The 25,717-nt window shown below is 34.8% G+C and overlaps 2 protein-coding genes and 1 non-coding gene across 5 annotated transcripts; 2 read left to right on the plus strand and 1 right to left on the minus strand.

Annotated features, from left to right (window-relative positions):
* The first annotated feature begins 832 nt into the window (after nucleotides 1-832).
* On the plus strand, nucleotides 833-4,216 carry LOC131152372 (GDP-fucose transporter 1-like). 2 transcript variants are annotated; one of them, XM_058104218.1, is made up of 3 exons: nucleotides 1,011-1,117; nucleotides 1,302-2,570; nucleotides 4,029-4,216. In XM_058104218.1, the coding sequence occupies exons 2-3, from the start codon at nucleotides 1,530-1,532 to the stop codon at nucleotides 4,092-4,094; spliced, it is 1,107 nt and encodes a 368-aa protein (XP_057960201.1). In that variant the 5' UTR covers nucleotides 1,011-1,117; nucleotides 1,302-1,529; the 3' UTR covers nucleotides 4,095-4,216. The 2 variants fall into 2 exon arrangements, with proteins under 2 accessions (XP_057960202.1, XP_057960201.1); XM_058104219.1 differs by lacking the exon at nucleotides 4,029-4,216 and having other exon boundaries at nucleotides 833-1,117; nucleotides 1,222-2,779.
* Nucleotides 1,008-6,298, plus strand: LOC131152370 (protein ECERIFERUM 26-like). 2 transcript variants are annotated; one of them, XM_058104217.1, is made up of 3 exons: nucleotides 1,008-1,117; nucleotides 4,426-4,844; nucleotides 5,150-6,298. In XM_058104217.1, the coding sequence occupies exons 2-3, from the start codon at nucleotides 4,428-4,430 to the stop codon at nucleotides 6,089-6,091; spliced, it is 1,359 nt and encodes a 452-aa protein (XP_057960200.1). In that variant the 5' UTR covers nucleotides 1,008-1,117; nucleotides 4,426-4,427; the 3' UTR covers nucleotides 6,092-6,298. The 2 variants fall into 2 exon arrangements, with proteins under 2 accessions (XP_057960200.1, XP_057960199.1); XM_058104216.1 differs by lacking the exon at nucleotides 1,008-1,117 and having other exon boundaries at nucleotides 4,371-4,844.
* Nucleotides 6,299-23,984: 17,686 nt separating this feature from the next.
* On the minus strand, nucleotides 23,985-24,056 carry TRNAG-UCC (transfer RNA glycine (anticodon UCC)). The gene has a single exon. It is a non-coding gene; the product is annotated as a tRNA-Gly (tRNA).
* Between the last annotated feature and the right edge of the window lie 1,661 nt (nucleotides 24,057-25,717).

The raw sequence follows: 25,717 nt of genomic DNA on the forward strand, positions 1-25,717 counted from the left end.
ATTTTGTTTTAGTAGAACCTAATGAATTGTTGTATTTTTTTTTTTACAATTATTTAAAAAACTAAAAATTCTAGTCTAGGCCATAAAAAATAGTCTATGTAGTTGGTTTTGGTGAGCTGTGAAGGTAATTTTAGGAATAGGTTGGAACTACTTATAAAAAATTATTTTTTAAAAAATATTTATCTAAAATAGTTTGAAATTATTTATTATAAGTATTTTTTTGGATAAGTGTTTTTTTCAAAGATACTTATAAAATTTGTTTGGATTTTTTTTTTTAAAAAAGTACTAGTTAAATATATATAAAAAAGACTCCTAATTAATACAAATGCTCAATTTAAGTATTTTTTTAAAAAATAAATAATTATTTTAGGACGTTTCAAAGGAAAATATTCAATAACACAAGTCTGTGACAACATGAACCAATGTGGTAGTATCTGACTGGATTTTGTAGCGTGGAGTCCATACTGCAAAATCTAATCAGATGCTATCACATAAATCCGTGTCATTATAACTCGTATTACATAACACGATTACGTTTCAAACTGCTATTAAGTTTAAAAGTTAAAAGTGTTTTCTCTTATACTGTTTGAATCAAAGATTTTGATGAAAGTACAGAAAAGTGATGATGTATAAAATCAATTTTTGTTCGTATATATATATATATTTTAAAATTTTCTTTATAATCAAACATAAAAAATTATATTTCTTTATATTATCCTTTCATTTTTCTCATATTTGTCAAGTTTATATGCCGTGCATATCATGAGCCATTGGGCTTAAAAGCTAAAAAGTGCTTCTCTTAAAGACTTAAAACGTAGAAGAATCTTGCTCTAGAAATGGACAAAATGATCCAACAGCCAAACAAGTCCCAAGCGCATTCAAGCTGATAACTGATCTGGCGCCTGAGCAATTTCAGTCCTCCGGCTTTTCCAGTCCATTTAAGAGCTCATCAATGCGCAACGGTATTTCCCTTACCTCTGGATTCAGCATCTTCTCCTCCAAAGCCCTCAGCCAAATGTATCCCACCTTCTGGATCTACCGAAAAACTCTCTCACTTCCTCATGGTATTCTAAGTGGATCGAACTTCCTCCAGGTTTAGCGGCTTCGGCGGATCAAGGTACCTTCTTCTAGTCATAAACCAATGCTTTACTTCATTTTTAATTTTTAATTTTATTTAGCAAGCTGATGAGCCATCGTTGTATGTTCCCTGCTCATTCTCAGATTCCAGTGCTATAATTCTATTCCAGTGCTATAATTCTGATAATCTGGCTGTTTTTTTTTTTACCCTTCGTCACTAGCAGATCGAGGTACCTAGTTTCAAGACGACGGGTTTATCCTTGTGTGGTCTCAAATTGCTAATTTCTCTGCGTATACCCACCCTTTAATTGGCTGCAATGGAGGTATTTATTGACGGTCATATGCCAATGTAGCTTTGAATTTAGGAAAACCTTTAGATTTTATGCTTTGAAGCGATCCCAGGGTCTTTTATTACCAGCCGCGTCTGCTTAGTGAGGAAATTCGGGGAAGCAATGGCTTTTGCTACTTCAAAACAGTACTATGCTACTAGCAGTCTTGTTGTAGGCTATGCTCTGTGTTCAAGCTTGCTTGCAGTCATTAACAAGTATGCCATTACTAAATTTAATTATCCGGGTCTTCTCACTGCACTGCAGTACTTAACTTCAGTCCTTGGTGTTTGGATTCTTGGAAAATTGGGTTTTCTATATAATGATCCCTTCACATTGGATATTGCCAAGAAGTTCTTGCCTGCTGCATTTGTTTTCTATCTTGCTATATTCACAAACACCAACCTTCTTCGACATGCCAATGTTGATACATTTATAGTGTTTCGGTCTCTGACCCCTCTTTTGGTTGCTATTGCTGACGCTGCTTTTAGAAAACAACCGTGTCCATCAAAGCTCACATTCATGTCACTATTGACTATATTGGGTGGTGCGATTGGGTACGTGGCTACGGATTCTGCATTTGGTCTTACTGCTTATTCTTGGGCAGTTGTGTATTTGGTGACCATTACAACTGAAATGGTTTATATTAAACACATGGTGACCAATCTTGGGTTGAGCACATGGGGTTTTGTGATGTATAACAATTTGTTGTCTTTGATGATGGCGCCGGTGTTTTGGTTTCTGACTGGAGAGTATGCTGATGTTTTTCTCGCTGTGAGATCAAGAACTGGCGGTTGGGTGGATTTTGATGCATTTGTTGCCGTAGCACTGTCTTGTGTGTTTGGCTTGCTTATTAGTTTCTTTGGATTTGCTGCTAGAAAGGCAATCTCTGCCACTGCATTTACAGTGACTGGTGTTGTGAATAAATTTCTCACAGTTGCGATCAATGTATTAATTTGGGATAAGCATGCTAGTCCATCTGGTCTTGTTTGTTTGCTTTTCACAATTCTGGGTGGTGTTCTTTATCAGCGGTCGGTTACTGGAGGGGGCAGCCCTCCTTTAAAGCATGTGAAAACATTATCGACTAAGCAAATGGATGGTGAGAAAGATGGCAATAGTTTTAACGAGGAGAATCAAGTAAAGGGAGCTTCTGCTAAATCGTCTAGTGTATGATGCTAGTTGAATCCTACTATTTTATTCATTGCTCTGGTGGCTAGACAGAATTTTTTGAAGCTGTATTCTTAATACTACAGTAGATGATTGTTAAATATCCTTTCTGAGTTTTTTCTGTAGTGTAAAGCTTATTAGAGAAATTTGTTTGACATGCAATCATTACTTGGGCTGTTTCATAATGTTAACAAATGATGCTTTTCCTTCTCTGGTGGGTGCTTCAAGTATGGGTATGTAGTTTCCATTTTGTAGATGCACTGCACACACATTTTGTACTTTCTCTTTCCTTCTTCTTTTCCTTCTCCTTTTCTTTGTCACTATAGTAAATGAATTATTTACTATAAACCAAGTTGTATTACACTGAATCTACACTCTCTTTTCTTTTATAAATTAAAATCCAAGAATATTAGTCTTACTCATATGGTCAACTAAAACTTGGGTTTTTTAATTTTTGGGTAATAAAATCTAGAATTTGGAAAATTCTCTAAGGATTCTAAGATGGAATTTTAACATCCAAAATTCCTTCATCAAATCTCACCTTTGTAGGTGTAATTTATAAATCTGGCCTTAAGTGAAGGGTAGAATGGATGACCTTCACAAAATCACATAATTTATAAAATTTCTTGATCAAACTAGTTCTTAGTTTTAATATATTGATGGTACTGTTGAATTTAGGTATTTTCTTTATATTTCAATTATTTGTGGTAAACCATGTAAAAGGTGAACTAGTTGTGGACCCATTCAATGACTATTTATTTATTTATTTATTTGCATTTAGTTACGCACTTTTAGATTTTGAATAATCTTTTATTTTTTTTTAGCAATGGTATTATCAAAGATGTTCTCTAGTTGAGCTTGATGCTTCTAGATCAAGGAGATAAATTACCTGATTAAGTCTTACCCTTGGGGGTGTCAAGCTTTAACACTGCCTGTCACGCGCAGCCCGGCAGTACATGGAAAGATAAACACACAATAGAAAACATCTAGGGAATATAATGCACGTTCAGCCTAACAGCATGTGAAGAGATAAACACACAATAGATAACACCCATTATAGGGAATAAATAATATTTTAAACACCATATAATAAACTGAGGGCAACGAGAATAGATCCACAACCTTCTAGTAACCATCTTTGATACTATGTTAAACAACCATTTTACCTAAAAACTTAAGCTATTAGCTTATTGGCCAACAAAATATATATATATATATATATATATATAAATATTTAACCGTTGAGAGGATTGAATTTTAAATATTGTGAGGTGCTTAATATTATTGGTTTATTTGACAGCATTAAGTGTTAAATTATTTTCATTTGCTTCTAGTACATGTGGTTGAGTTCAGGAACTATTATTGTTGCTTTACTTAAGAGGACACATTGTGTGGCAGCCACAAGGACAGGCATCAGATTGTTCAGTAATGGACTAATGAGCTGGACCATTGTGGCAGGTCAAAGCCAGGCTCATAATGGTACCACAGCAATGCATCAATGTGAATAGGCCCAATTGTACGTAGATTTCAAAGACTGCATCAAGAGTGTTCTCTTAAGCTGCTGAATTTCTGATATCCAGTTGTCCTTAACCATGTGCATATATTTTGGAATTTTGAATGCAGTTCTCTCATGCCTCAAATATCCTTCTCTTTTATTCAAAATGGCATACATGTCCCATCACTCCAGCTAACTGTCTCATAGATCATGAGAACTGCATTTTCCCTACAAACAAGGGGTTGTTTACTGGAAACCATAAAATGTGGTACCATTAAACACAAGTTATGTTCTCAGTATAAAACATGTCTTTGATACATGCACCGCAAACAGTGACACGGGTTTCTCTTAACATTCTAGTAATGGCCGAGATTTCATTTATTTGCAAACGAACCGTGGTTAGCACCAAGCCGGTGCAACCCGGAAAGTCCTACTCCCTATCAGTTCTTGACCGCTCGATGGAAACCAGTCATCTCCGAATTGTCTGCTACTTTCAATCTCTACAACACAGGGAGCGTGGAGAACTCACAAAGACGCTAAGGGAATCTATCTCTGTAATGCTTTCATGTTTTCCAGTGGTGACTGGAAGGCTGCAGAAGAACTTTGAAGGGCATTGGATGATCAAGTGTAATGATGCTGGCGTGCGAATGGTGGAAGCCAGAGTGAAAGGGACTGTGGAAGAGTGGTTGCAGCGTGTGGACAGGGAGAAGGAGCTTAAGCTTGTTCATTGGGAGGACATGTATGATAAGCCATATTTTTGGTCTACCTTTTACGTTCAGGTAACAAAAATCCTTGGCACTTTCATCTTGATATGGTATTAAAAATAAGATTATTGAAAGGGATTCTTTGCCATAGGTAACTCTGAAATTTTTGGTATGCCAGCTAAAATGGGGTTTGAGAAAGAAAAAAATGAGCTGAAAATTTGCAAAATAAAAACCATGTATGGCTGCCAAATCTCTTTTTATTGAAGCACTTTCGCTTTGGTAACTTTGTTTCTGAAGCATGTTGATCAGCAAAGTGTGCTTTATTACCAATGTACTCAATTTTTCTAGAGGTTTTTTGTAGCTTGGTTTTTTGGTTGCAGCTAACTGAATTTGAAGAAGGTGGACTAGCTGTTGGGCTGAGCTGCTCCCATCTCCTTGCTGATCCTGTTTGTGCAACCATGTTCATTAAGGCTTGGGCTGACACAAATTTAGCTGCAAAAATGCTCAGTCCTCCTCTCTTCCACCCTTTGCCACCGCGAAGACCTGGCAACAAGAACATCAACCACAAGCCTTACATCCAGCTGATAAATTACTACAAATCATCCATGGAACAGAAACCGGTTCCAGTCCCAGCTTCAAAATGTACTACCGTAACTTTAGCATTTGCAGAAAACATGGTGCAAGCCTGCATGGCCATGGCTCGAGCAGGCAATGCCAATGATGGGTCAATTCCGTCGCCCTTCGAGGCTCTAGCTGGACTCTTTTGGGTTTGTTTAAGCAAAGGAAAAGGAATGGGAGAAGGGCTCATAAATATGTCGGTCGGTTTAGACATGAGAAACATGTTGGGTTTGGACAAAGGGTTCTTTGGAAACTGCATGATCTATAACAAGGTTCATGGTAGGAAGTGCCCGTTGGATAAAGAAGGTTTACCAGAAGCTGCCAAGGCCATAGGAAAAGTGGTAAGCAAGATGGACACCGAGGGAATAATGGATTTACTTGAGTGGATGTGGGAGCATGACAGTAATGATCAGTGTGCTCCATCGATGAGCAATCATGATCTTGTTTGTACTAACCTAGAGACCATTGATCCTTATTCTGCCATGTTTGAGGAAGGGGTAGCTCCGCTACGAGTTTCTTACTACATCGAGCCAATGTGCAGAGAAGGGCATGTTTTCATCCTTCCCTCGCCTGGGGAGGGTCCCTTGAGCAGGGTGGTTATGGTTACCCTTCCGGAGGACGAGGCTCTCAGGCTCTGTGAAGATGATTTTATCCTTCACTTCTCTCCAACTATATTGATGGGTGTGAGCAGAAACAATGCTTGATGTATCATTTACAAGCACATAACATAGGAGTATTTCATTCACCCCCAAAGCACATTTATTGCTTTTACTGTTTTATTTTCATATTCAAACGATAGTTTGTGGGATCCAAATCTTTGATAGCCCCAAAGCATTTGCATCTTTGTGATATAAAATTCTGGCAGCATGGACGCATTTGTTTAAAGAAAATGTTGCAGTGTACTTTGTGGAAATGAAGAACATAGTAAGATGAAGGGGAGATAAACAGTGTAAGAAAAAAAATTGAGAAAACAGACTGAAAATATATATATAACTAAATGGAAACCAATGAGTTAAAAGTAGTTTAATGAAATTTTGTGGTGTAGAAATAGAATTGCCAAGAACAGGTGGTGTAATGGCAAACGTAGAGAACATTGAAGTTTCCACTGTCAATCTGCATTCTTATTTTAGCCGCCTATAATTAAGCAGGCTCAACAGCCATCGGGTGTAAATATTTTTTTCACCTGGATCAATTGACAATAAACCCTCACAGGATAACAATACGGGTTATGACCCGTCGGGTCACTTGGACCTGCTCGTAATGGGTTCGGATTTAAAGAAGTCGACCTATTTAATCATTGGGTGGGTCACAGATTGACCCGTTTATAAACGGGTTCAACCGGGTTCGGGCGGGTCACCCTTAATTTGGATCCTATTCCTTTATAAAAATTATATGCATCCCAAATTAACAATCCCATCGTCCGTCCACCGTCCCACACAAAAAAACCCTAACCCGTGCAGCCATGCCGCGACTCTCCTCTCAGCTCTCACTCTCTCAATCATCTCCTCTCCTTTGGGCTATGGTGCGCTGCAGAGCCAGCAACCGTGTCACGTGCATTTGGTCGGAGGAGGAGGGGCTGCCCATGTCGTCATCTTCGTTGTTGCGGAAGAGCACAAATTCGGAGATTGGAGGGAGAGGGAAGTGAGGGGAGTCTTGAACCGGCGGCTGAAGTTGGTCCTGATGGTGTTGCGGTTGGTGGTGGTTGTGCTAGTGGTGGTGGTGGTTGTCCGTGATTTGGCATTAATAAATATAATGCAATATATATATATTTTTAAAAAATGTCATTTTATATAGAATTTTTAAAAAATATTAAAATAAACAAATTATATTTTTTAAACGTGTGACCCGTTACCCGTCCGTTTATTAAATGTGCAAGTTATGGTTGGCATGTGTGTGACCCGTTTAACATCGATCCATTTATGATTCGACCCATTTATGACCCGGTCCGTTGATGACCCATCCGAACCTAGCCCGCCATCCCTAATAACAACAGGTCTTGTCTGGTGAGTTGTAAACTTGAGCTTGTGTTTGGAACATGAATTCAAAATTCGAATTCCAACCTTTCAACATGGAGTAAGTGTAGAGTTAAGATATGGGATTTTTAGTAATTTATGCCTTATTAAAAAAAAAGATGCTTACAATCAATGACTTCCTTTTTTCCACTTGCATATTGACATTGTAGGATTTTGCAGCACCACATATTTGGACAAGATACAATCAATGACTTCCTTTTCTCCACTTGCATATTGAAATTGTAGGACTTTGCAGCACCACATATTTGGACATTCACCATATTGGAGACCAACACAAGGAAAGGAAAATACTTTTTCATACCTTGATCAGGCATCCTAACCCAACTAAATAAATTTGTTGTAGAATAGTACAAAAATATTCACACAATGTCCTTGAGTCAATTATAAGAAAATACAGTAGTATAGTAAAGAAAGTAAAGAGACACATATTGCATATGTAGATTTTATGTGGTTCAATTGTAGATGATGTATCCAAAAGCATAACGTTGGGTAGAATTTTATGATGAAAAATAAAAATACGAAGGAGATTACATAACAATCACATGATCCAAAGTCTATTATACTCATAAATTACGAAGAAAACTCTCACAAAAGATTTTCTTTTACTCAAGAAACCCCAAACAACTCCAAACAAATGTTCTTGAAATTTCTAGATGAATTGCACAAAAAAAGAAGAAGAAGATGAATACACCATCTATAAGTTTTATAAAGCACAAAAAGTTATCATAAAATTTCATAGTAATGACTGTTGGTCTTACAAGGCGTACAAATCTTATTTTAATGATAACAAATCAAGGGAATTTAATATGCTTTGGTTTTAAGTTTTAAGAAAGTCTTATGTAAGTACTTCAATTAAAAGTTAATATGGATTCTTTGAAGCTCATTATGATTAATTATTGACTTAGAGACCAAATTTAAGAAAACCCCGGAAAATATCTTCAAAAGACTCAAAGTAATTTAGCAAGTAAAAGCTCATAAAAGTTTTTGGAAATAAACAATATAAAAGCATGAATTTTTTCCTGTCAAGGCGACTGACCCATTATGGTCAAGCGACTCACATTTATACTGAATTAATTTGAGAAGACAGAATAGGCCCAGTCGACTGACCCCTGTGAGTCCAGGCGACTGACCCCATTTTGACTTTGATATTTAGCTGAAATTCAAAGTCCAGGCGACTGACCCTGATAAGTCCAATCGACTGAATTTCGTAACAGCTATTTTCAAACAATGAAGAAAAGTTTCCAAATTAGATTTTTTGGACCTCAATCTTTGTTAAAACTTGGGAAACACTCAAAGAAACTTGAGGAACATGAAATAACACCTTTTTAACTCTATAAATACATGGAAAACCAAAAGATTTTATACAACTACATACAATCAAGAACTACATTCAGCAATCAAACCTTATTGCCAATACTTTTCAAAAGCTTTCTTCCTCACACTCTTTGCTGAAGTTTTACTGAGTTTTGTTGATCTATTCTCCCCGATCTTTGCGCACATATATTGAGTTTTTCAATCAAAGAAAGAAAATCCCGGTGATAAATTTTTTGAGCTTCAATTCGATTCTTTATTGATATTTTAAATTGAAGTATATTAGCTGTGCTTTAACTTGTACTAATCGGCTCTATTTTGAGAGTGATCTTTGTATACAAGAATTGTTCTTGTTTGTTTGTTGACGGTTCAGGATTGTTGAATCGTTGGATAACCAAGCGTAGGGTATCGCTTGGAGAGGAGGACTCATTCCTACTTGAAGGAGTGTGTAAAATGGTTTGCTCCGCTCGATTAAAGGAGTGGTGTAGTGAAATCCTTGGGTGGTGTACCCAAGGCGAGAATGTAGGCGGGTATAACTTAACCTTGTAAAAATCTTGGTGTCACTTTCTTCCTTATTCACTTTTAAATTTCAGCACATAAAAATTGCGTAGATGCTTATTTAAATTGCTAGAAATTATTTTGTGATTGGGAATTGCGGGAAACTTCAATAAAAGGGAGTACGTTGATTAAATCTTGCCGAAACCTTCTAAGGGAGTATGTTCATTATACAGGTTATTCATTAGCTATAGCTCAATATCAAAAGACTGAATCTTGGAAGCTTGCTGGAATTGTTATAGTATTTCATATTATGAAGCTTATCTTGATTGATTGAATTGACTTATTGAGTTTTGGTTTAATTTGCTGAAAGAAGTATTGAGAAACTTGCAAAGCATTCAAATTGATATACTCGTCCATAAAGACTTAAAATTAAATTGATGCTTAGCTGAATTTGTGATTAAAAGTCAAACCATACATGTATGAAGAGTTGAGAAAGAATTAATAAAAGAGTTCAAAAAATGTTTCAATTCCCAATTCACCCCCCTCTTGGAAGTACACCTTACTTTTTAATGACTATAATTAAAGAGTTAAACTACTTGTATTATTGCTAAGGAGATTGTTTTAACTCATATAATGATTCTTTAGTAACATGATAAAAACCTTGACCTAAACCTCCTTTGATGCAAAACCTTGACCTTCTCTTTTTTATGGGCAAGACGAAGGAGGAGGAAAATGTTTTGAGTCCCTTCTTGAGGATCGATCGGTCCTTGTCTTTGTATCTCTTGGTAGGGAGTCCTAGAAAAAGCTTAGGTTGAACATTTGCACAAGTAACTCATAGCTCAATTAGCATGACATTTTTACAGTTATAAGAGTCAAGTGAAAGAGTTCAAGAGAGAATCTAAGTGTATAGAAGTAGCTACAGCCATGTTGTTAGCTTTGAACATGCTGGCAGAAGACTTAGCTCTGATTTGTTAAAGGCTTGCCTGATTCCTTTATTTTTCACAATGAGGTATGGGGTAATTGAATGGGTATCATTTTTGGTTTTGATTTTCTGTTTTTGTTTTTTAATAGTTAAGAAACATATTATGGAAATGTTTTACTTATGTTACCAGTTTTTTTGTTCTTATTGACGGTTTTCAGCTATTTGTGAAAAAAACTAAAAATTAAAATTTATAGCTTTAAGTTGTTTTGGCAATCTATTACAGGAAATTTTTACCATCTAAAATTTTTTTTCATTAAATCATTTATTTTATCAATAATTTTTAATTAAAATTTTTAAAAAATGATCATATGAATGTAAAATACAATTAAAATAAAATTTTTAAATAGTTTTTTTAAAAAAATAAATAATACAAGTCATTTATTAAATATTTTTATAGTTTGTTTGTCATACACAATAAGACTGTTCTTGTAAATTGGATTTTCAAATATATTAATTCATTAACTATAATAATTTTTATTTTTATTATATTAGTATACTATTTTTATTAATTTAATAAAATTTTGTAATCATTATTTGATTCAAGGATAAAAAATGAGTATTTTGTTTAATCAAGTTTTTAATTTGTTTAATTCTACGAATATTAAACAAATAGGTTGTTAGTTATTGATTTTTAGTTTCTATTTATGATTTTTTATTTTTTATTTACTTCATAGTTTTTGATAGTGATACCAAACAACCTCTTACTTTTTCATCCGTTGGTAGAATTAGGAGTTTGGGCAAGAAGCTTTTGCACTTTCTAAGGACGTTTTCTTAAAGGCAAATTAGTATTGAAAGATGTCAATTGTTAGCTTAAAACTCTACCTCTATGCAAAGAAATACTAAGGTCAATGAGATTCCTCTCTTATTTGAGACAAAAGTGGGTAGGGGCATGGTTGTAATGTCTAAGAAAATTCTTAACAAAGCAAGGGAGGGGAAGCTAGAGGCTTACCTTGAGCGTATACAAATATATGCATATCTTGACATGTGTGAGCAAGCTCAACCAATTAAAGGGAAAATGATGGTGAAGGGAGAATTCGAAAAGGATGCAGACTTTTTTGGGATGATCTTTAGCCTTAGGCCATCTAAAATTAGGGAACATTCAAGTGGTAGGGGTCCTAGGAAGACTTGTCCAATGGGATGTCCCCCATCCTCACTTATGCTCTTGTTGACTTGAGTTCAAGGAGATTCCATTTGTCTACGAGAAAGACAAGACATTGACATACTGATGGCAAAATGCTTAATAAAAAGAATTGACTTCTTGTTTAGCTTCTTAGTGCATCCTAAAAGATACTAAAGGAGAATGTTCCTTAGAGCTATCACCACCCACTTCAAATGACAAGTCATGGTTTGAAAAGCATACAAAATTTTTAAAAAAAAAATGACAAAGAAGAACCAAATAACAAAAAAGGAAGAGAAAAATTATTGGAGTGAACAAAATAACTGAATATTGTGGACAAAAGATAAATCAAATAGGAAAAATGTTAGAACAAAGTGGAGGGCACTTTATTCAAAGGAACTATAGAACTTCAATGATTTGGTAAGCAAGGTGAAAATTTGTTTGACATGTTTAAATAAGGAATAATAGATCATTAGGATCAATTTAAATAAGTATGACGTATGTTTTGAGCAAGTATGATTAGTAGTTAGTTTTAATGAGTGGAATGTGTTGAGGTATAATAAATGTGACTAATAATCTTATCGAAGAGACATGTCCTTTAGCATTTGATCTTTGGAACTCCGGGATATCCAACCATGAAGAAGCTTGATGCTTTCATTCTTGAACCAAATAGGTAGAGAACACGAAGGATGCAACTAATTTAGAAAAAGCAAAGGTTAGTATAATCAACCTTATTTGGAGGTCTACAAAATTGACTAGAAAAATTGAATAATTATAGGATCAAAGTCATATACAGTGACTAAGCCTCAAGTTCCAATATGGGTAAATAACTATTTTAGAAAGTTGCACTCAATTGACATACTTCAATATATAGTAGGCAAAATGTAGTAAATATGGTCATTACAATATTCAAGTAATTAAATAACGTACTTAAATTCCAATCGGTATTGATGAATACTAGTCAAATTGATAACAGAAACAACAAACATGCTCTAATTAGGAATCAAATCTATATAGGCTTACATAGTGGGATATTATCTTATATTCATGCAAAGAGGAGATTCTAATGAATTCTTACTTCTCCTCCATCATATAGTAACTTAGGCAGTCCACTAAGGGATATCATAGTGGTTAAAGTTTGAAACTTATAATCCTATGTTGGTGTTAGGTTCAAACCTTAAGATGGGTGGGAAGGATTATGAAATTAGAGACGAGTTACCTCTATTAGATAATCAAGTGTCACGAGTCAAACTTATTTAAAACATTCTATTTATCTGTGACTGCTTCTCTTGCACATATGGAATGAGTAGCCACCATGTAAAGAGTATACAATGTAGAAAACTCCTTAGAGGAGGGTGAGTATCCATATGTCATTACAAAACTCACAAACTTTTGTAAACCTATTTGGTATACTTGACTCCCTCACGAAACACACATTGTATGTGAAAGTGGTTACATTACTTCATAGTTTATCCCGTGACTCACATTTATTTTCATGATTGCTTACTGCTTTTGTTTTACTTTACATTTAATGGTTATAAATGTGCTCTAGTGGTGAAACGGTGATGTACTTTTACTTAACTAGTTATGTATATAATAGTACTATGACTAGTGTTGTATAACTCTTTACAAGGTGTGAAATATTTGACCTATGGCTTCTAGATTCAAGATGAACCATTGATAGACTAAAACAATGAAAACAAAATATACGAAACTTAAATATTAAAGAATTGCGAATATCAATCAAAACACTTTTCGGCCAATTTGTCTTGTGCATTGCCTCAACTTATCAAACTGTCAAAAATTATTTAAAAAAAAATTGCATCAACATATTTGCATATGCTTTCGTAAAAGAACAAAAATTATATTATTATTATTAGTATTTTATTATTATTATTATTATTATTATTATTATTATTGAAAAAAGCATATTACACAGTAGCTAGGATGATGCCAAAAATATTTGTTGAGAAATTGCCAATTCAAAGCTAATCAGACTAATAGGTTAATGTAAGAGTCAATGATGGGCACTGCACATTAAACTAAATGAAGCCAAACTGATTGCCTCCCATCCTCCCATCAACTCATGATGATAAAGAGAGGCGTGCATGTCTATATAATGGTTACAGGCTTACAGCTGCTATAAATAAATTGTTAAACATGTACATCATCTGTGTCATATTCAGACAGCTTCTGGAAGAGAGATTGCCTTTGTCATGTTTTAAATTGGGAATTGGAGAATTGAAAAATTAAAGCAAAGGGTATCTTCTGATTTATTAATCTCACCCATTTTCCCAAAGTTGATATTTTGTCTCCACAGCCAATCTTTACGCAGAGGAGAGCTACCCAACACATGCCAATGAAGTACTCCTGCAGTCCACATGCTGGGCACATGCACCTCTCCCATCCCCAATCTGTACATTATTAATTCTAGTCAACCTTACTTCATTGAAATTGGAGAGAGAGAGAGAGTATTGAGATCAACCTTACTTCATTAACGCAGGGCACATGCACCTCTAACGTATTTATTTGGAAGCCTTTCATAAATAAAAATTTTTTAACCACTTCAGCTTGAGAGGTGATCAAAATTAAAAGGGAGTAGTACCCGTAAATGGAGTGAGTCTGGTATAAACTATTTTTTAAGAAAGTATCATTGTGTATGTGGAAAGGCATGTTCCAATGTCTTCTTGTAGATGAGAGAGTGCCGAAACTGGGAGTTGATATATCGTCTCATGTTGCAACTGCTGCATGAAAAAAAAAAAAAAAAGGAGTCTCTCAATCATGTTTTAAGTATGGAATCCATCGCAAGTACGATATGGAAGAAAGTAGCATCTGTCTTGAGAATTCTAAATTTTGATGTTGAACCATGGAAGGTGAAAATTAGTAGAAGGTTCAGATGTACCAAAAAATCAACCTAAAAGGTACAATTATCGATTTGTTACCTATTAGAATTCTAAAGACATGCATGAAGGGTTCTTTGACCTCTATAGATAAGAATTTATTAGAAGAGTTCTAGGTGAATAAAAAAAAAAAAAACCGTCGAAACTTAAAACTCCTCAAAAAGTAGTATGGGAAAAGCCTTCAGTAGGTTGGTTGAAGCTAAATATTGACGGCTCTTGTAAAGGAAATCGAGGTTCTTGTGGTGGTAGTGTTATTTGTTGTTTGTGGTGTGACTCTTATACTTTGGATTTCATAAACAAAGAATAAAGAAAAACATGAAGGGGCAGTATTGCAGGGACTCATCAATGAGTGCCATGTGATCGTCGATGAGGAGACAACAAGAATTTGTTGACGAGTGTCCTATGCTCGTCAACGAAAAGATCCCGAGAGGCCCAAAAGTTCAGAGTTTCATAGATATCGAGAGCAGAACTATAGGATTGTCGACGAGTGTTATTCTTGGTCTCATCAACGAATCCCCTATTCTCATCGACGAGAAATTTTGGGCCACGAGCAATTTTTTGAATTTTGAATTTGAATGTTTGGGTGATTGGGTAATTGGAGGAAAACCTCTGAGGGACTATTATATATGTCATTCTAGGCACATATTGATAGAGAGAGTGATCATTTGAGAAGTGTATTGTGTACTTTATGATTTCCATAGTGAAATTTGTGTACCATTGCTTCTGTAGATGTAGGCTTTGCCTAACCACGTAAATCTTGTTGTTATTCTTGTTCTGGTCACGTTTTATTTTATTCCCCTGTGCATCTTATTTATTCGATCCATATCTTAACAAATTGGTATTAGGGAGATTGTTGTTATGGCATCGGGATCGTCTTCTATAAGATTTGACATCATCAAATTTGATGGAATCGAGAACTTTGGTTTATGGAAGAGGAGAGTGAAATACATTCTTGTACAACAAGGAATGGGAAAGACATTACTTGGTGTTTAACCAGATGGAATGGATGAGGCAACATGGGGAGAATTGCAAGCAAAAGCCGCTTCTACAATACGCTTATGTTTGGCTGACAAAGTACTCTAGTCGGTGATGGAGGAGGATTCTCCAGCGGTTATATGACGAAAGTTAGAGAGCCGGTACATGTCCAAATCTCTTAATAATAAACTTTTCCTTAAGCAATGTTTGTATTGGCTTAAGATGGTTGAAGGATAACACTCAGATCAACACATTAATGCTTTCAATCAAATTATTAGTGATTTGATGAGAGTTGATGTTAAGTTTGATGAGGATGAAAAAGCTTTGATGTTTGTTAAACTCTTTGCCCTCAACTCATGCCTATGAAAATTTTGTGACCACTCTTACGTGGGGAAAAGAAACTCTTGATCTAGAAGAGGTAACAAATGTTTTACTAAATTTTCATCAAAGATTGAAAATATGTGATGAAGGAGAAGGACTTGTGATAAAGGGTAATAACGAGCAAGGCAAGGGAAAATCCAAACATGGATCAAGTCAAAAATCCCGACATCAATCTAAGAAGAAGAAAGAAATATGGTGTTATAAATATGGTAAAAAGTGGCATGTGAAACCGGAGTGTCTGGATTGGAAGAAAAGAAATTCTAAGAAACATAAGGGTACTTAAAATTTGTGAATGTTGTTCAAGAAGGAGGTTCAACTTGTAATGATGGTGATGTCCTATCAGTTTTATCGGGGTCGAATAATCTAACGGACTCTTGGATACTTGACTCGGCATGTTCTTATCACATGACTTCGAACAAGGAATAGTTCAGCATTTACAAGTTAGTGGATTTTGAATCAGTTCTTATGGGTAACGATGCTTCTTGTAAGATCATTAGCATCGAAAATGTAAAGATAAAAATGTTTGATGGTACTGTAAGAACGTTTTGTAATGTAAGACATATACTAGAGTTAATGAAGAGTTTGATATCACTCGGTACTTTGGATTGTAATGGCTTTAATTACAAGTTCAAAAGTAAAATTATGACGATATGGAAAGGTAATCTGACTATAATGAAAGGGCAGAAACTAGATGGGAATATCTACACATTGTAAGGAACTACCGTTGTAGGTGGAGTTGCAACCATAGATGTTGAATCAGATAAGACCGTCTTATGGCATATGCGCCTTGGGCATATGGGTGAACACGACATGAAAGAACTACACAAGAGGAAACTTTTGAAGGGCTTGAAATCATATCAACTAGAATTTTGCAGGATTTATGTTCTTGAAAAACAGAATAGGGCAAAGTTCATATCAACTAAACACAAGACAAAGGGTATTCTTGATTATGTGCATTTAGATGTTTGGGGTCTGGTTAGAGTTGTATCAAAGGGTGGACATGTATTGTAATGACCCTAATGTAATTTAAATAGAGAGGAAGGGAAATGGAAACAGTAACAGAAGGAGGCACTCGACTTCATCAATGACGTTGCACTTTGGGATGCAATGACCAAGAAAATTTATCATGTCCTCATCAACGAACACAGGGGATTCTTCGACGAGGGTACAAGAGGGCCTCGTTGACGAAGATAAGTTTCGTCGACGAGAAGATGCCAAGAAGGGTTTTTGGGCAACTCTGAATTTTGTCCACGAAAGGGAGAGTTCGTCGATGAGGAGCCTTCTTGACCTTGTCGACGAGGTGATGTGGCTCGTCGACGAAGGCCAGTGTATAAATAAGTCGAACTTCATTTTTAAGCATAATTTTCGGTGCAGAACCCTCTCTCTTTCTCTCTTTCCTCCCTTCGGTTCTCTACCCTTTTCTCTTCGATTTTGGGCCGCATTTCAGCCAATTTGAGGATCTGAAGCCACCACGACGCTCCTGGAGAAATTCTCTGCATATCAGCTGGAGCGGATCATCGGTGGAACTCCGTTAAAATTCATCCCTAAGTTGAGGTAAGACTTTTTATTCGAAATTTGGTTTTTCCACAGTTAAAGGAAATGATGTATTCGAATAAATACTGAAGTTTAGTTTTGGGAATTATCATTTTCAGGGTACTGCTTAGGGTTTCCTATGGGTGTAAGACCAATATTATAGAGGGGTTTTTCAGTTACCAGGTAAAGGAATAAATTAAAACAATTATTTTTCATTGAAATTACTATTATTTAATAGTAGAATAATTTTCAGAAAGCATGTGATTATATATGAGTATAATTGAGAAAATGTAAGTTTGGGAAAATACTGCAATTGTACAGGAAATGTGTTTTCAAAACGGAATATATGGTTTCATTCAATTCGTGTGGCATGAATATTATTTTATATATATATATATATATATACCATGTTAAGTTAGATTTACAATATAAAGAATGTCGACAAATATTTTCAGGAATAACATGATAAACACAGTAAATTATGATTTCAGAATATATGATATGTTCGGCGCAAGACCGTAATTGATGTTTGGCGCGAGGCCGTATTTATTCATGTTATTCGGCGCAAGGCCGTATTTATTCATGTTTTTGGCATGAGGCCGTAATTATTATGTTAATGTAAGATTCAGAAAATGCTATTATTTGATTTATGATAAATAGTATATGTTTATGTACTATATGTTATCAGAACTCGAATGTTAGTTTAGTTCAGTTTCAGGAGCACGGTACCGTAGCTTATAGATTATATATCTATGATCAGATTGGTGCTAACCACCCCACGAGGGGGTGAGAGATGGATAGTCGATGTGGCTTTTTGTATAGAGTTGCAGATGTCCACCTGGCAATCCAGACTAGGGTGTGGCGGGCTCATCGTACTTACAGATATTTTTGACTCAGCAGTGGTCAGCCAACCATTGTCGGGTCCCGCCTTCGGACTGCACAACCCGTCATGAAAGGTAATACATGACATTAGCTAGCTACACATCCTGGACAGTTTTTAGTATTATAGATTATATCAGATAACACATGATTAGTATGATTACTTGGAAGTATGAAATTATATGTTTATCTAACCATATTACGATTTATGTTTTATGGTATGTGAAATGTACGGTATAGGTATTACAACATTAAATATTCATGTTGCCACATAACTGATTTTAATTTATCTACCCTTACTGAGAGGTGTCTCACCCCGAATATTAAATGAATTTTAGGAAACCCGGAGAGACTTGTGGATTAGGGCCGCCACTAAGTGAGTTGAGCTTCCTTGCTAGAAGGGTAAGTTCTGATCTAGGATCAGGAGATTTTTGTTGTAAGATCCTAGGATTATTTTGGCATTTTTTGGAGATTGTATATAAACACAGATATTTGGGAATGTAGTTAACTCTGGTGTTTGGATTTTATGGTTACGAAAATGTGATTTAAATTTACCGCTGCTTAGGTTTCCGTTGTATTTGACAGGTGTACCCGATACCCACGGGTTCGGGTTGACCATATTATTTATTATGTTTCATTTTATATTAAGATAAGAAGGTTGTTACGTGTATATTATGTGAGTTTCATTAATGATTACTTATGGAAGGTCTAGGTTTACTTCATGCGTTACAAATCAAGTACGTTTGCCAAGTTTAAGATTTGGAAGGCTGAAGTGGAAAATCTGATAGGGAGGAGAATCAAATACTTAAGGTCAGATAAAGGGACCGAGTACACTAATTCTCAGTTTATGGAGTTTTGTGCTGAGCAGGGCATCAAGAGACACTTTATAGTTCGCTGGACACCTTAGCAAAATGATGTGACAAAATGGATGAACTGGACTCTTAATAAAAGGGTCCGGTGTCTTAGATTAAATGCAGGGCTATCGAAGAACTTCTGGGCCGAGGCAGTGAGTATGACTTGTTTTCTGATAAATCGATCACCAAGGGCATCACTAGAGGGTATAGTGGTAGAAGAGGTTTGGACGGAAAATGCAGTAGACTACTCCAGATTGAAGGTATTCGAGTGTCTAACCTATGTTCACGATCTAGTGAGGAGAGGTCTAAGCTTGAGCCAAAGTCTTGTCATTGCATCTTTTTAGGATATTTAGAGGGTGTGAAGGGGTACAAGCTATGTGACTCAATAGCAAATAAGGTGGTGATCAACAGAGATGTAGTCTTTGATGAAAAGGCTATGGTGAAGCGTACTCAAGAGTATGATGGAAAGAAACAGGATCCAAAAAGCTGGGGCAATGATGAACATGTTGTGTAGGTGGAGTTGGAAGCTCAGGGCAATGACAATGATCATGGTCCTATGGTTGCAGGGAGTTCTAAATTGGGAAACCAGCAAGTCGACGATATTTTTATACGAAAATCTAGACGCACTATCAAACCTCCACCGAGCTATGGATTTGAAGAGTTAGTATCTTATGCTTTTCTTACTAGTTGCAACGATCCAACTACATTTCAAGAGGCAGTGCACGACCAGGAGAAAGATAGGTGAGATAAGTGCGATGATTGAGGAGATGAAATCACCACATAAGAACCAAACTTGGGATTTGGTGGAGCTTCCAGAGGGGAAGAGACTAATAGGCTACAAATGGGTATGTTGGAAGAAGGAAGCAATTTCAAAAAAGGAAGGAGAGAAGTTCAAGGCACGGTTGGTGGCAAAAGGTTACTCATAGAAAAGGGGATAAATTATGATGAGTTCTTTTCTCCAGTGGTCCGATATACTTCTATCATAATTGTGATCTTCATTTGAAACAAATAGACGTGAAGATGGTGTTTTTCACGGTGACTTGGAGGAACAAATCTACATGGTACATTCAGAGGGATTTATTGAACTGGGAAAAGAAAATTTTGTTTACAAGTTGAAGAAATCTTTTTATAGGTTGAAACAGTCTCCAAGGCAATGATATAAACGGTTTGATTCTTACATGATCAAGATTGGCTACAAGAGGTGTAAGTACGACTTCTGTGTATATGTGAACAAACTTGAGGATGGTTCTTTTATTTTCTTGTTATTGTACGTCGATGACATGTTGATAGCTGTAAAGGATTTAACTGAGGTGAATCAGTTAAAGGACCTGTTGTATAAGGAATTTGACATGAAGGATCTTGACTCAACCAAATAAATACTTGAGATAGAGATTAGCTATGATAGAACTGCAAGGAGGTTATGGTTATCTCAGGGCGGTTATGTATAGAAGGGGTTGGAGATGTTTAGCATGGCTGATGCAAGACTGGTGTGCACATCTCCGATGAATAATTTCTTGTTGTCTACTATAGATTGACCAAGTACAGATGAGGAAATCCAGGACATGTCAAAGGTCCCCTATGCTAGTGTTGTGGGGAGTTTGATGTATGTCATTGTGTGTACGAGGCCAGATTTGGCTCATGCGGTGAGTGTGGTAAGTAAATATTTTTATAATCTAGGAAGGTAGCATTGGGAGTCCGTCAAATGAATACTTAGATACTTATGGGGTACATCGGGATATGGCATCATGTTCGGCAAGCAACAAGGTTGTCCTTCAGTTATGGGGTTTGTTGATGCTGATTATGCTAGAGATATGGATCATAGAAGGTCTACAAAGGGATATGTGTTTACCCTTATAGGAGGATCGGTGTGTTGGAGATCCATGGTACAGTCTCTAGTAGCATTATCCATGACTAAGGCAGAATATATGGAAGTTGTCGAAGTTGCAAAGGAAACCTTATGGCTTACTAGTTTAGTCAGAGAGCTGGGGTTACAGCAAGATGGAGTGGTGCTGCATTGTGATAGTCAGAGTGTCATTTACTTGGCAAAGAATCAGATATATCATGCTAGAACCAAGCACATTGATGTGAGATTCCATAGGGTTCGAGAATTGATTGCTTCGGGTGAGCTTGTGTTGGAGAAAGTTCACACGTCCAAAAATGCAACGAATATTCTGACGAAATCAGTTACTTTTGAGAAGTTCAAGCATTGTTTGGATTTACTCCATGTCTCCAAGTGATAGAAGGGAGACAGACCCAACCAAGCGTTTCAAGTTCAAGGTGGAGCAGTTAGACATATTTTTTAGGATTTTCCTAAGGGGCGTATAATTACCAAGGTGGAGATTGTTGTTTGTGGTGTGACTCTTATACTTTGGATTTCATAGATAAAGAAGAAAGAAAAACATGAAGGGGCAGCACTGCAAGGGCTCGTTGATGAGTGCCCTGTGATTGTCAACGAGGAGACAGCAAGGACTCGTCGACGAGTGTCTTGTGCTCGTCGATGAGAAGATCCTGAGAGGCCCAAAAGTTCAGAGTTTCTAAGATATCGAGAGCAGAAAAATGGGATCGTCAACGAGCGGAATGATTCATCGAATGAGTGTTCTTCTTGGTCTTGTCGACGAATCTCCTGTTCTTGTCGACGAGAAGTTCTTAACTATGAGCAGTTATTTGAATTTTGAATTTGAACGTTAGGGTGGTTGGGTAATTGGAGGGAAACCTCCGAGGGACTATTATATATGTCATTCTAGGTGCACAAATATTAATAGAGAGAGTGATCATTTGAGAAGTGTATTGTGTACTTTGTGATTTCCATAGTGAAACTTGTGTGTCATTGCTTCCGTGGATGTAGGCTTTGACAAACCACCTAAATCTTGTTGTTGTTCTTGTTCTGGTTGTGTTTCATTTACTTGTTGTATTTATTCTGCTATGCATCTTATTTATTCGATCTATATCTCAACAGTATCATCCACGAGTCATTGGGTAATATTAAGACCGCTTTTTCTGAAAAATTTAAGCTAGGTACAAACAATGGAGCGAAGTTGCGGGCTCTTACTAGTGGTGTTCGGCTCTGTAAAGAATTGGGATATTAGAATATTTGTAGTCAAAGCAACTCGGAATTGGTGGTTAGATGGCTTATATCTTGAATTTGTTCCTCTTGATACTTATGAGACTTTTGAGAATTATTAGAGGAGGAGCTACAATTCAGTTCTCTATAAAACACCAATTTAGAGAGGGTAATCAGGTGGGGGATTTCTTGGCTCGTCAAGGCGAAGGAGACCACACGAGGAGATATTTTGTAGGTGATGTGGTGCCAAGTAAAATGAAAGGTCTCATTCATATGGATAAGATGAGTATTCCAAGCCTTCGTTTTTATTTGACATCATTTAGTTTTCATTTGGTTTTCCTTTAGTTTATGTTTGCAAGTAATTGACATCATCTTGTTGGTAATTTGTTTGTATTTGATTTTGTTTGGTTTTGATTCCATATAGGCATGCTTAGATTGTTTTAGTTGGATTATGGTACTAGGATTTTTTTTTTTTTTAATGTCTGAGATGATTTTTATTGTTTATTTCTAAATCTCATGTGTCCTACTTGTAACCATGGTATTCCTCTGCCATAAGCGAGGGTTATCAATAAATTTGAGGTTTTGTCAAAAAAAAAAAATACACTTATGCAAACATAGAATTTATGAATGGAAGGGTGGGAATTAAGGAATGATGATTGTGCTGGTGGAAAGGAACACCATTACTATAATGTATTTGTAACTTTTAAAATTATTTTATGATAATTATGTATCATTTTATAACTTAAATGAGATGTTATAAGCATTTTAACACTTTTCTTCTTATGACTAAGGCGGTAAACTCAAATTTCTTTTAGTTAGATAGTCAGAACTCAAAACTTGGGGTTTGCAAATTTTCATTTGATATTATACCTTAGTTTTTAAGTGGAGAATGGAAGAGGGGCAAACTCATTATCCTAGTAAAATAATCGAGTATCTAATGGGTCTTGGACACCATCATTTCAAAAAAAAAAAGAAAAAAGAAAAACACTGACCTTCTTATATATTGTATTATTTTTTAAAGAATAGGCTCCTAAGAACTAACAGTGATACAAATTGTGATGTCAACTCAACGTTTTATAGGATGAAGAAATAATATGTCTGATTATATTAATTAGGATGATGAAATAATTACATGAAATGACTAAATGAGTAATTACAAGTCCTTAATTATACTAATTAATGTATATGGACTGAAATAGATTTCATTTTATTTTATAAGGATTAACTTATGATTTCATTCTTTATATATATGCATGAGTGTGCGCATGTGTGTGTATGAGATTCTTTGTATACTTGACTAATTTAGTGAGTCCATCCCTCTACTTTTTTCTATTTATATATATATATTGTGACCTAATTCTAATTAGAAAGTATAATTTCAATATTCGAACTATAACATGTAACCAAAAAACTGTTGAGTTTAGCAATTGAGCATCTTTGGGACGTTTTTTGTCTGGTTAATTGAGGCTTCTTGCATCGTAAAGGGAGAATTATATGTACATTTCGTTTTCACTGCACTTGGGAATATTGATTTCAAATTAGATTTAGATTTGAATGAATTTGGACAAACTTTAATATAATTGTAAATTTTATATATAGGTATATATATATATATATATATATATATATTTCAAATTCACATAAATCCAAATTTAAAACCTTTCCTAAACATGGGGTTTGAGTTTTTTTATTTAGGGACTAAAAAATTAGATGTGAAAATAGACAAAAGAAAAAAGAAATCAAGTGATTCTTTTCAAAGTATTGCTTGGATTAAAGATTATGTTTGAGAAAAAAATACTAGGAAATAAATTAGTTTTTTATTGTATTTTTCATATATATATATATATATATATAATATTATTAAGAATGAAAAATTATCTTAAACGTGAAAAATTAAAACTTACAATAAAGTAAGAGGTGAAAAAATGGGTAGAAAGTACATTATTTTATAGTATTTAAGAAATATATGAGAAAATAATTCCCTAATTTTCATACAGAAGTGTTAATAAAAATAGTTAAAATAAAAGGAAAATGCGGTGGGGCAATTAACTTTGAAAGAATTTTAACGTTAAATGCGTTTGCCGGGAGTCGAACCCGGGTCTATTGCTTGGAAGGCAATTATCCTAACCGTTGGACTACAAACGCTGATGCTTGTGACTTTTTAATTTTAGTTACATGACGCTTATAGTTTAATATGAAAATTCGCTCTCTGAAAACGCAAATCTTATTGCTACGCAAAAAATTGAAAAAAAATTATTTATAAATTTATTATATATATATATATATATATTTTTTTTTTTCTCATTTTTCATAATAATCAAACGCAAAAAGTGAATTTTTTTTATATTTTTTTAAGATCCATTTTTTTAGATCAAAACCCTGTTGAAAAGAAAAGAAAAATAAAAGTTTTTGATTATATTTTATTTCTCCATTATTAAGAATATAAAATTATTCTAACATGATTAAAAAGGTTAAAAGCTAAATGTTAATTATAGGTAAAATTCAAGTTTTTTATATTGATTTACCATATATATATATGGTAAATCAATATAAAAAACTTGAATTTTACCTATAATTAACATTTAGCTTTTAACCTATATATATATATATATATATATATATTGATATTTTAAAGCACAAAGAAAGCCTTACTTGTGTAATGGGTTTAGGAGTTTGTATTTAAAATTTTGGATATGAATTCACATGGATTTAAACAATTTAATTCAGATCCATGCAAATTCAAATTAAGGTTAGAATTCCATATTTCCAAATAAAACTTTTCTTTACGTTTCGGTGTGTAGAATTTAGCTCTTGACTTTCGATTTATATAGATTTGGACAAAATATTATATAAAATTACATTAATTTTCTTTTAAATAATTACAAATATAAATTCAAAATTCCAATTCTCTCGATTAATGTTTTTCAATTTCTAATGTTTACAATTGTTCACGAAATAGAAAGAATATGCATTAGTGGATAGAGAAAAAGTTTTAAAACAATAAAAGATTTTAATCTTGATTCACAGTTTCAAGTTTCAACAAATTTGAAGGAAAATATGGCAAATTGCATATTGCCAAATCCTCATTGGCTTTATTAGGTCTAGTGTCCATTTTGATAGCTCAAAGGATGACCCATCTTGAAACTTCTACTTACTCTTCCACTTTGTTATTGCCATCATTACGTTAGTGCATGAATTTTAACTATTGTGAGGAGTGCTTCAATTCATTGTATTGAATTAGTGGAGCAAATGTGAGGTGTAAAAGATAATTAATAAATAATTTTATTGTTTCAATAGGATAGTGGTTTAGTTAAAATAAAGAATCATTTTTTCGATCATATTGATATTTTAAGTTACAAAGTAAAAATAGCATAGGAAAAAAACTCTAGGTGAGTTTTTATTCATTATTATAAAACTCAAAAATAAGAATTGTGTTCCCTTCTTCTTCTTCTTCTTCGCATTCCTCTGCATGTTTACTTCTTGACTTGTGTTTACATTCACGATTGCTTACTATTTTTGCTTATTTTGTATTCCACTATTATGAATTTGATCTTGTGGCAATTTACTTTTGGTTGGCTAGTTACACTAGTGTGCTACAACTAGTTCTGCATGATCCTTCAAGGAGTGAAGTGTTTGGTCCATGACAATTGCTATCAAAGCTTGATTAATTGCTCTATGATTTAAATTCCTTTGGATTGAATATGGGAGAACAAGTGTGCCAGAACTTAAAGATGACAGTCAATTGATCTTACAAGGTCAGTCGCCTGAATTGCAATTTTTTAAAATCTTTGTTTTTCAACACTTTA

The sequence above is a fragment of the Malania oleifera genome, chromosome 3 (assembly GCF_029873635.1).
Source record: "Malania oleifera isolate guangnan ecotype guangnan chromosome 3, ASM2987363v1, whole genome shotgun sequence".
NCBI lineage: Eukaryota > Viridiplantae > Streptophyta > Magnoliopsida > Santalales > Ximeniaceae > Malania > Malania oleifera.

What these genes read in the sequence shown, in the direction of transcription:
- LOC131152372 (XM_058104218.1), top strand. Translation starts at nt 1,530, where the DNA reads ATGGCTTTTGCTACTTCAAAACAGTACTATGCTACTAGCAGTCTTGTT. An exon ending in CTTCTGCTAAATCGTCTAGT is followed by an intron (nt 2,571 to 4,028) that starts GTATGATGCTAG and finishes CCATTGTGGCAG; the next exon opens with GTCAAAGCCAGGCTCATAAT.
- LOC131152370 (XM_058104216.1), top strand. Translation starts at nt 4,371, where the DNA reads ATGTCTTTGATACATGCACCGCAAACAGTGACACGGGTTTCTCTTAAC. An exon ending in GGTCTACCTTTTACGTTCAG is followed by an intron (nt 4,845 to 5,149) that starts GTAACAAAAATC and finishes TTTTGGTTGCAG; the next exon opens with CTAACTGAATTTGAAGAAGG.